Here is a 17346-nt window from a genome sequence, read left to right on the forward strand (position 1 = left end):
CATTTGTTCTACCCATCCTTGAGGACCTCCTGTGCCCCACACCCTGTCTGGGCTTCGGGGATGCCATGGTCACCATGACACGCCATGAACGCACTAGATGATGCTTTTCCTGTCCTATGGAGCCCACAGCCTAATGAGGGAGAAGGATCTCGAGAAGGAAATGAGGAAATAATTTAAACATCAGAAAGTGACAAGAAGAATACAGCACATGGGGGAGAGGCAAGGATAGTGCATGACTACTGCAGCCAGGGCGGTAGGTGTGGGGCATCCAGCACAGGTGGTCAGATGAGAAGGAGCCAACCGTGCAAAGACCTGGGGGGTGGAAGAGTTCTCCAGGCAGAGGGAACAGCAGGTGCAAAGCCCAGAGGCAGGACCCGACCCTCCTGGGCAGAGTAACGATGAACCCCTCTTTTTCAATCCTTCTTCTTGGTTGGGCACTTAATACATTTGACAGGTAGTAGGCTGAGAATTGCACTGTTGCCCCATTTACAGATGCACTGCTGTTGTGGGCCCTGCTTCCTCTTTGTAAATAGGACAATGGCAGTACCTACACTTTGCTGAGCTGGAGAACACTTGGAGCTTGTTATGTTCAGTCTCCTGATACTCCAAGTAAGGAAACTGAGGCCCAGAGAGGGCAGGGTCTGCCCAGGTGCCACAGCTGGTAAGCGGTGGAGTAGGATCTGAACCAAGGCCATTGACTCCAGGGCACTTTTTCTTTCTTCTGGGCTCTGCTGGGGCTCACAGCTCTGGGACAGACACTTGAGGAATCAGTGTTTGCACAAGGCCCTCAGATCATGTCCTGCCTCCTCCCCTGGACCATTACTCCCAGGGGATCTCCTGGGCTGGCCCCCGCTCTTGGAACTTGCTTGTTCCTCTTTCTTCCTTACAGGGTAGGCATGAGTCAAGTTGCTGGGCAGATAAAATGCTAATTCAACTCTGTTTTCTTACTGACAGTGCATACCTCCCTGGGGAGAGGATAGCAACAGAGTTTATTGAGAATGTAGGACACGCCAGGCCCTGTCCTTAGAAGTCTCCATCCATCTCTTTTGTCCCCTAATGACCTGGAAGGCATGGGATCTTATTGTCCCCATTAACCAGGAGGCCCAGAGAGGGATGTACCCACCCATGCCCACTGTATGAGTGTCCTGGGGCTGCCGTAACAAATTACCACAACCTTGGTAGCTTAAAACAAAAGGAGTTTGTTGTCTCAAAGTTCTGGAGACCAGAAGCCCCAAATCAGCTTCTGGGGGGGTCCAGGAGTCCTTGGCTTGGCTTGTGGCTGCATCACTCCAGTCTCTGCCTCTGTCTCCTCAGAGCCTTCTCCCTTGTGTCTTTGCGCTCTCTCTTCTTCTTCTTTTTTTTTTACTTTTTGGCTGTACTGCACAGCATGCGGGATCTTAGTTCCCCGACCAGGGATTGAACCCACAACCCCTGCAGTGGACATGCAGTGTCTTAACCACTGGACCGCCAGGGAAGTCCCTTTCTCTTCTTGTAGAGATACCTGTTATTGGATTTAGGGCCCACCTAGGCAATCAGGATGACCTCATCTCATACTTACCTTAATTATATCTGCAAAGGCCCTGTTTCCAAATAAGGTCATAGTCTGAGATTCTGGGTGTACATGAATTTTTGGAGACACTCTTCAACAACTGCAGTCACACAGGCAGAAGAGACTGGGCTGCATTTGAGCCAGCCTGTGGGGCACCAGCATCGTCCTTACATTCTAGGCCCTGTTTCTAGTGCTGGGACTACATCCCTGGACACAATAGACAGATAGACAGGGTGCCTGCTCTCATGGAAAAAGACAAAAGAATTCAGGAAACCCACAAAGGAAGATGGCAGTTTTAGATTGTGATGATCACTTTGAAGGAATAAAACGATGGTGGTGGGGGGGGTGTGGGTGCTGGGAATGTATCAGTTACCTATGGCTGTGTAACAAATTACCCCTTTAACTAGGGGCTTAAAAAATGATCATTATCATCTCCTATGTCTAGGCTTCCTTACAGCTCAGTGCTGGGTTCCCAGGGCCAGTGTCCTGAGAGAGAGGGAAAGCGAGAGGGCATGAGGGCTCCTCCGTGCTGGGAAGAAGGTGTGCTGTCTTTGTGCCCTGGGCTCAGAAGTCACATAGCATCCCTTCTGCTACATTCTCTTCCTTAGAAGCAAGCTCCTCAGTCTGCCCACACTCAAGTGGATGGGAAATAGAACTCACCTTTTGAAGGGAGGACTGTCAAAGGGTTTGCAGGGATATTTTAAAATAGCCATACTGATCCAAGTGGGGCAGGGCTGGGAGGACCCCTCTGAGCAGGTGTCATTGGAGCTGAGAGGTGAAGGATGAGAAGGAACCGAGATGAGGGGCCTGGGGCAGAGTATTCCAGGCAGTGAGAGCTGGGCAAAGGCCCTGGGGCAGGAACCTCTGCCCTGCTGAAGATCAGGGAAGGAGGCAAGAGCAAGCTGGGGCAATGGAGGGTGATGAGGTGGCCAGATGCATGGGGCTGGGCCGTGCTGGGCCTCACAGGCCACAGGGAAGGCACTTGATTGAAAAAACAGTGGGAGCCTTAAAACATTATTTAAGAGAACTTTTTTGAATTTTGATTTTTAAAAAAATTTTTTAAAATTTAGGGAATTCCCTGGGCGGTCCAGTAGTTAGGACTCCACACTTCCACTGCAGGGGGCCCATTCCAATCCCTGGTCAGGGAGCTAAGATCCTGCAAGCTGCACGGCACAGCCAAAAAAATTTTTTTAAATTTATTTAATTAAAATTTTAAATTAAATTTTAAAATTTTTATTTAATTTTTATTTTTTTGTGTGTGTGTGGTACACGGGTCTCTGACTGTTGTGGCCTCTCCCGTTGCGGGGCACAGGCTCCAGACGCGCAGGCCCAGCGGCCGTGGCTCACGGGCCCAGCCGCTCCACGGCATGTGGGATCCTCCCGGACTGGGGCACAAACCCGTGTCCCCTGCATCGGCAGGCAGACTCTCAACCACTGCGCCACCAGGGGAGCCCAAATATTTTTTATTTTTAAAATTTATTTTTTAAAAATCTGTGTTAAAAACATTTTACTATGGAAAATTTCAAGCTTACAGAAGTAGAGAGAATAATGTAATAAACCCATGTGCCCATCCCCCAGCTTCCGTGATCTTCATATGATTGTTTCCTCATCTCCACCCACTTCCTCCTGTGTCTGAATCTCAGTGGCACATCTTTCTATCTGTTAGTTTTCCAGGGTGTACATCTGGAAGGTAACGACTCCTGTTTTTAACCTTGCCACAGACAGTCTTCATGAGTTTCATTCATTCATTCATTTTTATTGTAGTAAAACACATATAATATAAAATTTACCATTAGGGACATTGAGTACATTCACAGTGATGTGCAACCATCAGCTCTATCTAGCTCCAGAACATTTCCATCACCCCAAAAGGAAACCCTGTCCCCATTAGCAGTTACTCCCCATTCTCCCTCCCCCAGCTCCTAGTAAACACCAATCTGCTCTGTCTTCATGGGTTGTTTTTGAGGTGTAATTTACATATAATAAAATGCACCTGTTCCAAGTGTTCATTTAGGATTTGGGGAACCACACCCAGGTAACCTTCCTGGGGGCAGAGTGAGGACCACCTGTCTCGGTCAGGGCAGAGCAAGCTGCTGTAACAAACAGGTCCCCACTTGACAGTGGCTTCACCCAGCACAAAGTTACCTCTCAGAGTCAGGTGGTAGGGCAGAGAGCCAGGTAAAGCCAGAAGACCACTTGTTTCTTGAGCTCCTGCACTGAGAAATTCTAGCTTTCTTGGTTCTGTGATCTAAAGCCATTTCTGTTTGCTTAAAACAACACAAACAAGTTCATGTCTCACTCATCTGACAGCCTGGCATCATCAGGGCTGGCTGCTCATCTCCACAGGGTCATTCAGGAACCTGGCTCCTTCCTACTGGGGTTCTATCTTCCCCTGGGGCCTCTGATCCCCTTGTCTCTACTGGCAGGTGAAGACAGAGGAGCAAGACACCTGCCATCAGGGCCTCTCGCTAGCCTGTCTTCTGGCCTCACCTGGGGCAGAGGCACCTCCTCCCCTGGGTGGGGCACACACGTGCTGGATGGCTCAGCCACCTGTGCCTAGTGCCACTGAGTAACTTGGGAGTGGAACAGACCCCCAGCTCAGGGGGTGGACCCCAGGGCCCGGCTGAGGCAAGTGGGGCATGAGGAGTCCAAGCTGGAGGCAGTGGGGGCTCAGCATGGGGCACTTGGGCTGCCCCAGGAGAGAAAAACAAGGATAGGACTGGGCCTGGCTCCCTCAGGGTCACCAAGCAAGCTGTGGCGGAGGAGGACAGGGTGACTCTGATTTACATTGCATGGCCTGGCCAGCTGTGAGAATCCGCCTACTTCTGGGCTGACTGGTAAATGGCCCTTTGCCCTTAGTTTCTCCGAGACCCAGCAACCCAAGGGTCCTGATTGAACACTTGCCACCCTTGGGAACACAGGGACCTTCTCCTCCGCTTTCTCCACGTGGGGATGCTGAGGCTTGGGGTGGTCTCCCGGGAGCCGGGCAGGACCCTCAGTGACACCGTCCCCTCGTCCCCCCTCCCAGCGGCCTCTTCGTGCTGATGCGCGTGCGCCTGGAGCTGCGGTGGCACCAGCGCGCCCGCCACACCATCCCGCGGATCTTCCAGGAGGTGGTACGGCGGCAGCCTGAGCACCTGGCGCTGGTGGACGCGGGCAGCGGCGTGTGCTGGACCTTCGCGCAGCTGGACGCCTACTCCAATGCCGTGGCCAACCTATTCTGCCATCTGGGCTACACGCCGGGCGACGTGGTGGCCATCTTCCTGGAGGGCCGGCCTGAGTTTGTGGGGCTGTGGCTGGGTCTGGCCAAGGCGGGCATGGAGGCCGCGCTGCTCAATGTTAACCTGCGGCGGGAGCCCCTGATCTTCTGCCTGGGCACCTCGGGCGCCAAGGCCCTGGTCTTCGGACGGGAGCTGGCAGCGGGTGAGGCCGGGTGTGGGCAGCATCTCGGTGGGGGCCTGGGGCCGCCCAGGGCAGGGAGATGGTGCTTCCCCGGCCCTGGGAGGGGACCTGCCCGTCCTTGACCGTGACATATGTTTTGGGCCGCAGTGGTGGCCGAGGTGAGTGGACAGCTGGGCAAGAGCCTGGTCAAGTTCTGTTCTGGAGACGTGGGCCCCGAGGGTGTCTTGCCGGACACCCAGCTCCTGGACCCGCTGCTGAAGGAGGCCTCCACAGCCCCCCTAGCCCAGCCCCCTGGCAAGGGCATGGATGGTGAGTCCAGGTGGGATCCCCCCCTGCCGATGCCCACCCAGTCCCCTCGTCCGCCTCACGCCAGCCTCCGGTCCCCAACACCCACATCTCTCTTAGATCGACTCTTCTACATCTACACATCAGGGACCACGGGGCTGCCGAAGGCTGCCATCGTCGTACACAGCAGGTGAGGGGCCCGTGGGCATTGCCCCCAGTGCAGGAAAGCCACTCCAGTTCCTCTCTATGGCCTGATCCCCCCAACCCCCAGCTCCTTTTGGGGTCTTGTGGGCATCTTGATCCCAACTGGGTAAAACCCACAGCCCATCTCAGGACACCGTGCTGCCCTCTGCCCCTCCTCAGTCTCCTCCTGTCCCCACTCCTGCCCCCAACAGTCCCCTTCTCATCAGTGACCATAGCAAGGTTTAAAATCCTAAGTCAGACCTCCTCTGTGCCAAACCTCCCTGTGCCCTCCTTGGCCCTCAGAATAAAAGCCGTATTTGTGTTGTGCGGCTCCCGCCACTTCTCTGATGTCATTTTCCTCCTCTCCACCTCTCGCTCGCTCCCTCCTCGACCCCTCACACTTCCTCAAACCCGCCAGACTCCTTCTGGCCTCAGGACCTTTGCATATGCTCTGCGCTTCACCTGGGTGCCCTTCCCTAGCTCACCCTACAGCACCTTCTTGCCGGGCCTTAGCTCATGTGTCACCTCCCCAGGCAGGTTACCCCACCCTCCCTGGCTTTGTCCCCTTCAGCCTCTCTCTCTCCCTTTGCTCTATTATATCCCTCATGGCAGCAAGCGCCATTTTCTTAATTTGTTGCATGTTCCTCTCCTGCCAGCCTATAAGGCCCCTATGAGCTGGGCTGGCTCGGCCTCAGTACGCAGCTCGCTCCCCCCACGCCATGCTTTTTTCGGGGGTGTGGGTCCCAGCCCCTGCACTCCCTGCCCCTGCAGGTACTACCGCATAGCGGCATTTACCCACCACTCCTACAGCATGCAGGCGGCAGATGTGCTCTACGACTGTCTGCCCCTGTACCACTCGGCAGGTACCACAGGGAAGCTTGGGCGGGGGAGGGGGCGGGGGATTGGGGACCCCTCATTGAGTCCACTCTCTGCAGGGAACATCATTGGCGTGGGTCAGTGTCTCATCTACGGGCTGACTGTGGTCCTCCGCAAGAAGTTTTCAGCCAGCCGCTTCTGGGATGACTGCGTCAAGTACAACTGCACGGTCAGGCCCCGCCCCCTCTCGCACCTCCAGCCCTCCGCCCACCCTCCCAAGTATATGGCTCTGAATGCCTCCCAGGGACTCGGTGGGGCTGGGAGGGGGCAGTCAGTGCTTCTGTGCTCAAGGCCCAGCCCGAGGCTAAACCTTCAACATGTAAACTCGTTGGAACCTCACAGCTGCTTGGGAGCGCTCAAAGGCGTCATACCCATTCTGCAGGTGGAGAAACTGAGGCTTTTAATTGGACACAGACTGCCTGAGATCCTTAAGGTGCTGCCTTCCCTACTCCCTGTGCCCTGAAGGTCTTCCCTGCTGGTGGCTGCAGGGAAATGGGTGCAGTCACCGCGCTGGGCTGGTTAAGGCCACAAAGCCCAGGGCTTCCTGGTGGGATAGGCATGAAGCAGAGGTGGAGGGCATCCACTGTCCTGCAGAGCAGGTAGGGGGTAAGACAAATCCCTTCCTCTCCTCTCCCCTCCACAATGAGAGGAGAGCAGGCCGAGGATTTCAGTGCTGTGATGGGGGTGGAAATACAGGTGCCTAGTACCTTCCTCCAGGTGGAAGAAGGAGTGAGGAGGGGAGGGAAGGGGGTGTGTCCAGGGACTGGCAAACTGGCAGGTGCTGACCCCACCTTGAACAGGTGGGGCCCAGAGACGTTCAGCCACTTGCCCAGATCACACAGCTGGACAGGGTAGGGGGCTCTGGGCCGGGCATCCTGGGGGATCCCTCGGGGTGATGACTCTGCCCTGCTGTGCTTTTGAGGATTTTATGTTCTGCTTGGGGTGGTGGGGGGTGGTCTGGGGAAAACTGCTAATCTGAATCTTGAAAGAGAAGACAGTCCGTTTACTAACTTAACTCTTGAGAGTTGCAAATATACATAAATGTGGACAGAAAAGTTTAGGGGATTCCCAGGTATCCATCACTCGGCTCCAGAGGACATCAGATACCCTCTCCTGCCCCCTCCACGCCCCCAGCACATCCCTCCTTCTGTGTTGTTGTGAAGCAGCCCCAGATAGCAGCGTGTTTCCTGCATAGATATGTCAGTAAAACCTCTGAAAGCTGAGGATTGGTTTTTTTTTTTTTCAATTGAGGTGAAATTCAAGACGCGCAGGCTCAGCGGCCATGGCTCACAGGCTCAACCGCTCCATGGCATGTGGGATTTTCCCAGACCGGGGCATGAACCCGTGTCCCCTGCATCGGCAGGCGGACTCTCAACCACTGTGCCACCAGGGAAGCCCAAGATTAGCTTTTTTTGTTTGTTTGTTTTCAATTTTTGAACTATTTAGTTTTATTTATTTATTTTTTGGCCACGCCTCATGGCATGCGGGATCTTAGTTCCCCAACCGGGGATGGAACCCGTGCCCCCTGCAGTGGAAGGGCGGAGTCTTAACCACTGGGTCACCAGGGAAGTCCCCAAGATTAGCTGTTTTTAAAGTGGACACTTCAGTGGCACTTAGTCCATTTACAGTGTTGTACAGTCACCACCTCTATGTAGTTCCAGAACATTTCCATCACCCCCAAAAGAACATGCTGTCCCCACTGGCAGTCATTCCCCATTCCCCTTCCCCCAGCCCCTGGCAACCATGAATCTGCTTTCTGTCTCTATGGGTTTGCCTGTTCTGGACATTTCTTATAAATGGGATCTCTGTGTGGCCTTTTGTGTCTGGTGAGGGCTGTTTTTAAAACAAAAGATTTGGGACTTCCCTGGTGGCGCAGTGGTTAAGAATCCACCTGCCAGTGCAGGGGACTTGGGTTCGATCCCTGGTTCGGGAAGATCCCACATGCCACGGGGCAACTAAGTCCGTGCACCACAACTACTGAGCCTGCGCTCTAGAGCCCGGGAGCCACAGCTACTGAACCTGCGTGCCACAACTACTGAAGCCCGCGTGCCTAGAGCCCGTGCTCCATAACAAGAGAAGCCACCGCAATGAGGAGCCCATGCACTGCAACAAAGAGTAGCCCCCGCTCACCGCAACTAGAGAAAGCCCCCGCACAGCAACGAAGACCCAACACAGCCAAAAATAAATAAATTAATTAATTAAAAAAAAATGAAACAAAAGATTTGAAAGCAGGGTCTCAAAGAGATATTTGTACACCCATGTTCATAGCAGATTATTCACAATAAATAAAACATGGAAGCAATCCAAGTGTTCAGCAACAGAATGAATGGATAAGCAAAATGTGGTTCATCCCTACAGTGGACTATTATTCAGCCTTAAAAAGGAAGGAAGTTCCGACACAGGCTACAATATGGATGACCGTTGAGGACATTACGCTGAATGAAATAAGCCGATCGCAAAAAGACAAATACTCCATGATTCCACTTACATTGGGTACTCACAGTAGCTAAAATCATAGACAGAAAGTAGGATGGTAGTTGCCAAGGCCAGGGGAGGGGGGAATGGGGAGTTAGTGTTTACTGGGTATAGAGTTTCAGATTTACAGGGTAAAAATATTTTTGGGGGGGAATTCCCTGGCAGTCTAGTGGTTAGGCCCCGGCACTCTCACTGCTGAGGGACCGGGTTCTATCCCTGGTCAGGGAACTAAAATCTCAGAAGTCACGTGGTGTGGCCAAAAAAAAAAAAATTTCTGGGGATGGATAGTGGTGATGGCTGCTCAGCAATGGGAATGTATTTAATACACTGAACTGTACCCTTAAAAATGGCTAAGATGGAAAAGAAATGGCTAAGACGGTAAATTTTATATTGTGTGTATTTGACCCCAATAAAAGAAAGAGTAGAAAAGAAGGAAAAAAACCCACAAACACATAACCTCAGTATCATTATCACAGCCAAAAAGTGCCAGTGATTTCTCAGTTATCAGGAATCCGGACAGTGGCCTGATCCCCAGTGTTTTACCATGTCAAAATATGGGGGTTTTTTTGTTTCCGTATTTTTTTTTTTAAATCAATTTTTAGGTAAGACCCACACATTGCAACTAGTTGATGTTTCCTATAAGAATCCTTTCATCTGTAGGTACCCCTTGTCTCTCCCTCATTCTCCTCCCACCCCTCCTTGTAATTTATTTATTGAAGAAATGAAGTTTGGCCTGTAGTGTTTTCCCAGTCTGGGTATTGCTGGGAGGTCCTTTGACATGCTTCTCTCTCCCTGGCACTTCCTGTACCTTGGGAGTAGGGTCAAGCGTAGCGGGTTTTTTTGTTTTGTTTTTTTAACTACTTTTTAAAATTGACATATAGTTAATTTATACAATGTTGTGTTAGTTTCAGGTATACAGCAAAGTGACTCAGTTATATATATATATTCTTTTTCAGATTATTTTCCATTTTCCATTATAGATTATTACAAGATATTGAATATAGTTCCCTGTGCTATACAGTAGGTCCTGTTGTTTATTTTATATATAGTAGTGTATATATGTTAATCCCAGACTCCTAATTTATCTCTCCCACCCATCCCCTTTGGTAACCTTAAGTCTATTTCTGTTTCATAAACAAGTTCATTTCGATCATTTTTTTTTTTTTTTTTTGCGGTACGCGGGCCTCTCACAGTTGTGGCCTCTCCTGCTGCGGAGCAGAGGCTCCGGACGCGCGGGCTCAGCGGCCTTGGCTCACGGGCCCAGCCGTTCCGCGGCATGTTGGATCTTCCCAGACCGGGGCACGAACCCGTGTCCCCTGCATCGGCAGGCAGACTCTCAACCACTGCGCCACCAGGGAAGCCCCATTTCTATCATTTTTTAAGATTTCACATAGATGTGATATCATATGATACTTGTCTTTCTCTGTTTGACTTAGTTCTTTTTATATGATAATCTCCAGGTCGGCCCATGTTGCTGTAAATGGCATTATTTCATTCTTTTTTTATGGCTGAGTAATATTCCATTGTATATATATGTACCACATCTTCTTTATCCATTCCTCTGTCAGTGGACACTTAGGTTGCTTCCATGTTTTGGCTACTGTAAATAGTACTGCTATGAACATTGGGGTGCATGTATCTTTTCAAGTGAAGAGTGTTGTCCAGATATATGCCCAGGAGTGGGATTGCAGGATCACATGGTAACTCTATGTTCAGTTCTTTGAGGAATCTCTATACTGTTCTCCATAGTGGAAGCACAGCATCTCTCAACCACAGCAGTGTGGCTTTGGAGCTGCATCGTTCTCTGTGGTGAGGGCTGTCCTCTGCACTGTAGGTTATTTAACAGCATTTCTGTTCTAAAATCACTGGATGCCACTAGCACCCCACCTCCCAGCTGTGATCATTAAAAACGTTTCCAGACATTGTCAGGTGTCTTGACTGTGGTTGAGAACCACTGATCTAGATATTTGATCTCTTCAAGTCCTGCTTTTTTGGCAAGGGTTCCCTGTGGGTGATGTCATGTCCTCCACTGGGAGGCCTGTGGTGTCTGGCGGTCCCTCTCTTTGTCTTTGACATGCTGTGTTGCATTGGGCTTTGTTCACTGTCTCCGGGGCCCCTGAAATTCCATTCTGTTTCCTTGAAGGGGTATTTCTGTGACCAAGAGAAGGCACTGAGGGGCTCTTTAAGGAGTAGAGGATGGAATCCTCAAAGGTCAAGTTTAACAAGGATGCCAAAAAGACTTAAGAGCTTGCGTTTGGGTTTAGAAATCCCATCTCATGGCTGGCTGTAGGATGGGGGAAACTGTGTGGCTGTTTTATTTGCAGCAGTGGGCATGGCCCACTTAAAATGGCCCACTTAGCCATTTATTTCTTTTTATGTGTGTGTGCGGTACGCGGGCCTCTCACTGTTGTGGCCTCTCCCGTTGGCAGAAAGAGCCATCAGATCAACTGCCCAGCCATCTTCATGGGGCTGTGATCTCCCCTTTTTTAGCGCATAAAGCTGATGGGCAGGCGACAGGTAAGTCAACCCATCATCCATCCATGGGTGTATAGTTCCTGTGTCTCCCCATACCCACTTGGGTGTGTACATTTGGTGTATGAGGTCACTCTGACTCGGGAGTTGTAGTGGGGGTCCCAGGTTGACAGTTCACTGCCAGCTTCTTTCCAGGTACTGCCCTGCAGGCAGGAGGTCTCGGCTGGGGCACCTGGTGTCTGCCTCTCTGAGCTGACCTGTGTTGTCTTCCCTTCAGCCCTGGGTCTGTCCGAGGGTCCAGGCCAGAGTAAAGATCAGCTGTCTGGCTCTCAGTATGTAGATGTGGCCTCAGGGCCACAGGGTCATTGAAACCTTCAGCTGCCTCAACTGTGGCTGTGTTGTCCCTTCCCCAGCCTGGTTTCTGGAGAGGACATCTGTGAGCTGCTCAGAGTGTGGCTGTGTCTACCTGTGATGGTCTGGAGGGCAGCTATGTATTTAGGCAGGACTTTGTCAGTTGACAGGTAAAACCAAAACCCTAAACCCAGCCCTAACCTCAATTCTGGCTTTCTTGAGGAAAGGGATTTATTAGCTTATGGAACTGAGGAGGCCACATGGTGGACAGCTTCAGGCACACCTTGATCAAGGAAGGCCTCTCTCTCTCTCTCTCTCTCTCTCTCTCTCTCTCTTTCTTGTTTTCCCCTTCCTCTTGTTTTCTTCTTTCCTTAGTGGGTGGCTTCCTCCCCAGCCCTGCTTCTCCAGGAGTGTTCCCCGCAGTTCTAGTTGAGAAAGAGCCTGTCTTCCCACCAGTCCATTAAAAGTCTCAGGGCTGATTCTCATTGGCTTAGCTGTGGTCACATGCTTATCCTTGAACCAATCAGTGTCTGGGGATGGACTGGAATGATTGGCCAGGCTGTATGACTTGTTCTGTCCTGGAGATGGGGTGGGCTGGGCCACACCCAAAGCACATGAGGGAGCCTGGGGGCAGAGGGAGAGAAACCATCAGGGTCTCTGATCTTGCCTTGCCTGGGGCTTGCTTCCTGGTCAGCAGCGGGTGATCTTGGGCCACCTGTGCCCCCTCTCCGGGTCTCAGTACCTTCCTCTCCAACATGGAGTCTCAGGAAGATGAAACAAATGAGCTCTCTGCTTGGCTGGCAGTGAGTGCTCAGTGCACTTGTATTTATCAGATCCTTATTAAGTCCTGCTTAGGGAATACCTCTCAGTCACGGTGACATTTGAGCCGAGACCTGAGGACCCAGGTGCATCTGGGGGAAGATTGTTCTAGGCAGAGGGCACAGTATGTGCAAAGGCCCTGAGGAGGAGACCCACGTGGCAGAGCCGAGTGAGCATAGGAGTTAGAAGGACGGGGGGGGCTTCCCTGGTGGCGCAGTGGTTGAGAGTCGGCCTGCCGATGCAGGGGACACGGGTTCGTGCCCCGGTCCGGGAAGATCCCACATGCCGCGGAGCGGCTGGGCCCGTGAGCCATGGCCGCTGAGCCTGTGCGTCCAGAGCCTGTGCTCCGCAACGGGAGAGGCCACAACAGTGAGAGGCCCGCGTACCGCACACACACATAAAAAGAAATAAATATTTAAAAAAAAAAAAAAAAAAGAAGGACAGGGGGCAGTGAGGGCGGCAGGGTCACATGGAATTGATCACAGGTCGAATTTTGTACTTCATCTAGTGAGTACTTTGAAGCTGTACTGATTGCCATGGTGGTTAATTCTGAACATGTAACTGCTTCATTGAGACTCTGGAGCCAGGATGCCCAGATACATATCAAATTTTACCACATTATCAGCCTTGGTGGTTACTTACTGTCTGTGAACCTCAGTTTCTCCATCTGTAAAATGGGGAGGGTATCATTAAGAAGCCGTCCTGGAGATGAGGACTCAAGGGCACCTGGGGTATCTGGAACTTGACCCCAGGGGGTGGAGCCACAAGACAGGGAGAGAAGGAGCCCAGGGGGCGGTGCGGGGCGGGGGGCAGTGAGTAGGTGACTCCATGGGCAACTGGGGCTGGGTCCCTGCTGTGACTTCAGGGAGGCAGCGAAGAGCATGCATGTGAGAGTGGTCCCACCCCAGCATCAGGACTGTGGGCGCCCTGAGCTCAGATGGTTGGGGCTCTAGGGAACAGTGTAGAGCACATCGCCTCTGGGCTGAGGGTTGCCCTGTGGAGTGTCAACGCCACGGCTCACCTTCCTGCCTGCGTGCACCACACATGGTGTCCCCAGAAAGCAGCGGAGGGGATAGAGGGACCGCTGGAGGGGCACGGGGGACGCGATGCATCCACTCAGATGGAAGGAGCGTTGGGGATTGAGGGAATGGATAGGCCTGGTCTGTTTCCTTGCTATCATCATCTTTAAGGCCGTTTTGTTCCTAGCGCCCAGGTTGGAGTGGGGGAGGTCGCTGGGTCTGGGGGTCTCTGGCCCGCGGCAGCCTCCACCCCCAGCCGGCTCCTCTCTGCTCCGGCGCAGGCGCCCACTGCTCACTTCCCACCCACCTAGGTGGTCCAGTACATCGGGGAGATCTGCCGCTACCTGCTGAAACAGCCGGTGAGCGAGGCAGAAGGGCGGCACCGCGTGCGCCTGGCGGTGGGCAACGGGTTGCGGCCAGCCATCTGGGAGGAGTTCACGGAGCGCTTCGGCGTGCGCCAGGTCGGCGAGTTCTACGGAGCCACCGAGTGCAACTGCAGCATCGCCAACATGGACGGGAAGGTGGGCGCGGGCGGGGCGGCCCGGCCCGGGCAGGTCTCGGGGCTCAGGGATCGCTGCTACCTATGCCTCGCCGGCCCCGTGTCCCCAAAGAACAGCCTGGAGTGTGGTGGGCAGTTCGGCCAGGGCACTCGGATGCTTTCTTCTTTCTGGCTTGTCCAGTCATGTGACCGTCGCCCCTGAGTTCAAATTCACAGCGTGACTGTGTTGTCCTGGGCAAGCACCTCAGCCTTTCTGAGCCTCAATTTCTAGCAGTGGAGGTGGCAGGGGAGAGCAGGGCTCTGGGGGGTCCAGGGCCAGAAATGGGGTGCTGATCTCCTCCTACTGGGCAAGTCCCTCAGACTCCTTGGGTCTTCGTTTCCTTATCTGTAAATGGGGTTAACAACTTATTAGGTTTGTTCTAATCACCCAACGTCATGAGCTCAGCACAGCACCCCTTCCCCGTGCAGCAGGCACTCTGCAAACAGATGCTTTTATGATTAATAATTATTATCTCCACTCTGCCCTCTCAGGACCCTCCTTCTCCCTTATGAAGCCCTTCCCATCCAAAGTCAGGAACAGAGAACGAGAAGAATAATACATCACCCTAGGGGGTAGGGGTTCTTTCTGTCTCTCGCTGCTGGGTCCCCAGCACCTGAGGACAAGGCACAGTCCCCACCACGCACATCTCTTGAACGGACGGTCCCAGAGCACACTCTGGCCGTACCAGCAGAGGTTGCCGCTCTAACAAATATACCCAACCGTGTGCAGCGGCAGAAACCCATTCGGCCTTTCTGCTCATAGAACTGAGCCAGGCAGGGTGACATGCAGTGGGCAGCGGGCAGAAGCTCTGCCATTGTCCCTACATGGCTTCAGGATCACTTTGGCCATCCACTTCCTGCCAGCCTGGAAAGTTTTAAGGACCAGGAAGTGGCGGCTGGCTGGCAGGTCTCCTCCCATGACTGCAAGGGAGGCTGGGAAGGTGGGAGAGGGGGGCACGATTCCTGGCAGGATGCTGCACTTAATACCCCCATCTTTCAGATCATCCAAGGTCACAGAGTTGGGTGACACTAGGGAGTGCTAATTCCAGGCCCTGGGGCAGGAGAGGCAAGGTGTGTGGGGGGGGGAGGCTCCTGTGGCTTCAACAGCCGCATCCTGCCCAATGTGTACCCCATCCGACTGGTGAAGGTCAATGAGGACACCATGGAACTACTGCGGGATGCCCAGGGCCTCTGCATCCCATGCCAGGCCGGTGAGCAGGGTCCCACCCAGTCCCCCGGGGAGCCGGGGCCCCCCGCCTCCTGCCCGCCCAGCACAGCCCGAGCGCCGCCTCCTCCCTAGGGGAGCCCGGCCTCCTCGTGGGCCAGATCAACCAGCAAGACCCTCTGCGTCGCTTCGATGGCTACATCAGCGAGAGTGCCACGAGCAGGAAGATCACCCACAGCGTCTTCCGCAAGGGTGACAGCGCCTACCTCTCAGGTGTGCAGACCCTGGGGGCTGGCCGTAGGGATGGCAGGTCGCCGTCTTACCTCCCCCTCTCCTCTCTGCCAGGTGACGTGCTGGTGATGGATGAGCTGGGCTATATGTACTTCCGGGACCGCAGCGGGGACACCTTCCGCTGGCGTGGGGAGAACGTCTCCACCACTGAGGTGGAGGGCGTGCTGAGTCGCCTGCTGGGCCAGACAGATGTGGCCGTGTACGGGGTGGCCGTGCCAGGCAAGCTGGGGGCTCTGGGGGTGGTTCTAGGGTCCTGGGAGCAGCCCCGGAGGAGCCCAGTCAGGAGGAGCTTGGAGGTACAGGTACCCTTGTAGGCAGGACCTAAAGCAGTGCACAACCTGGACAACTGCACCCGACAGGGTGGCGGCCTGGATCTGGAATCTCTCCTCATGCCTGATGCTGAGCCTCAGTTTCCTCATCCAGAAAATGGGCTCATGAAATCAGCCGTGGCTCAAGGCCGCAGGGAGTGCAGCAGGAGCTCCATAAAATGTTTGCTGCTTTGGCGAGCATTATTCCAGGTGGAAGGGACTGGAGGTCAGAAGCCAGGGGCCACCGTTGGAGGGTGGATCTGGTCCCACGGAGGGGCGAAGGGTGGTGGTCTCAGCCAAACCTCTGTCTCCAGGGGTGGAGGGCAAAGCAGGCATGGCGGCCATTGCGGACCCCCACGGACAGCTGAGCCCCAATGCCCTGTACCAGGAGCTGCAGAAGGTGCTGGCACCCTACGCACGGCCCATCTTCCTGCGCCTCCTGCCCCAGGTGGACACCACAGGTGCGGCCCCCTGTCTCTTCGTGTATCCATCTGTCTTTTAGTTCCTCAGTCATTTACTTATTTGTCCTAGTTCAGTCCCTGTGCCAGGTCCGACATAATGGTTCATGGCCAGCCGGCACTGTGGGCCAAGCCCTTTTCTTGTTTTATTTACATACTTATTTCTTTCTGTTTCTCACTCGCACTCCCACTGGGTATCCTGAAGTATTGGGTGCATTTCTTTATATTCAGCATTTTTTCTGATGACTAGGAAATTGGAGCAAATCATCTCACACCTCTGAGGTTTCCTCTGCTGTAAATCACCCTTCGTATCTTTGACCCGTCTTTGTATTGCCTCATCTTTCTTTGTGATTTACGGAAATTTCCCGTAATAGTCTAGATGTTAATTCCATAGTGGTTTCAGACCTTCTACGTCTCTTCTGTTTTGGAATCTCTTAACTCTGTCCATGGTGCCCTTTATTGAAAAGGAGCCTCTAATTTTGATACAAACTTAAACACCACCACCACTACCGCCTCTGCTTTTTCAATTTTGTGGTTTGTGCTTTTGGAAGGCAGCTATGCTCACCACTCTGCCACCAATGCACACAGGTTTGTGCTTTTGAAGTTTCATTTGAAAAGAAAAAAAACCTTCCCAACTCTAGAGCACACAGGGAGTCTCCCTCCATTTTTTTCTACCAACCCTAACCCTGTCTTTCACAAAACCCTTCTTTAATAGTCTACCGCAGGGAGCGCACACTTTTTCTTAAAGTCCCAGATGGTAAATATTTTCAGTTGTGGGCCACAGCCTCTGCAGCTGTAGGGCAAAAGCAATAGTAAACAGTGTGTATGTGAATGGGCGTGGCCCACCTCGAATGGTGGGCCGAATCTGGCCCGTGGGGTGGGCCATGGGCCTATAAGTTGCTGACTCCTGACCTACTGTGTGACAGAGCCAGCCCTGTCACCTTCTTGGTCTTGTGGGGGGTCGGCACGTGACCAGGCAGGGGGTACACAGAGCTTCAGGCCATGATGAGGGTGGTCAGGGAGGCCTCCCTGGAGGAGAGGGCATGAAGCTGAGATCCAAAGGCCAGGGGGGAGTCAGGCAGGCAAAATGGGGAAGAATGTTCCTAGCAGAGGCCTCTTCAGAGGCCTGGAGGTGCAGGACAGGATGGCGAGTTG

General features: G+C 53.2%; 1 protein-coding gene across 7 annotated transcripts in view; it reads left to right on the forward strand.

The window, feature by feature from the left end:
• The window catches only part of SLC27A1 (solute carrier family 27 member 1), a 29698-nt gene extending 12439 nt beyond the window's left edge, over positions 1-17259 (forward strand). For 3 of the 7 annotated variants that reach the window (XM_024767549.1, XM_024767551.1, XM_024767552.1), the window contains exons 3-13: positions 4578-4972; positions 5099-5260; positions 5357-5426; positions 6191-6282; positions 6355-6464; positions 13743-13956; positions 15058-15180; positions 15270-15407; positions 15480-15644; positions 15849-15959; positions 16048-17258. In XM_024767549.1, the coding sequence (XP_024623317.1) occupies positions 4578-4972; positions 5099-5260; positions 5357-5426; positions 6191-6282; positions 6355-6464; positions 13743-13956; positions 15058-15180; positions 15270-15407; positions 15480-15644; positions 15849-15959; positions 16048-16235 (1768 nt within the window). In that variant the 3' untranslated portion in view covers positions 16236-17258. Of the gene's footprint in view, positions 1-4577; positions 4973-5098; positions 5261-5356; positions 5427-6190; positions 6283-6354; positions 6465-13742; positions 13957-15057; positions 15181-15269; positions 15645-15784; positions 15960-16047 lie in introns of those variants that run through there. The other 4 variants (XM_024767550.1, XM_024767554.1, XM_024767553.1 and 1 more) reach the window with 4 other exon arrangements.
• Positions 17260-17346: the final 87 nt, after the last annotated feature.

Source organism: Neophocaena asiaeorientalis, unplaced genomic scaffold (assembly GCF_003031525.2).
Source record: "Neophocaena asiaeorientalis asiaeorientalis breed wild unplaced genomic scaffold, Neophocaena_asiaeorientalis_V1.1 scaffold87, whole genome shotgun sequence".
NCBI classification, from domain to species: domain Eukaryota; kingdom Metazoa; phylum Chordata; class Mammalia; order Artiodactyla; family Phocoenidae; genus Neophocaena; species Neophocaena asiaeorientalis.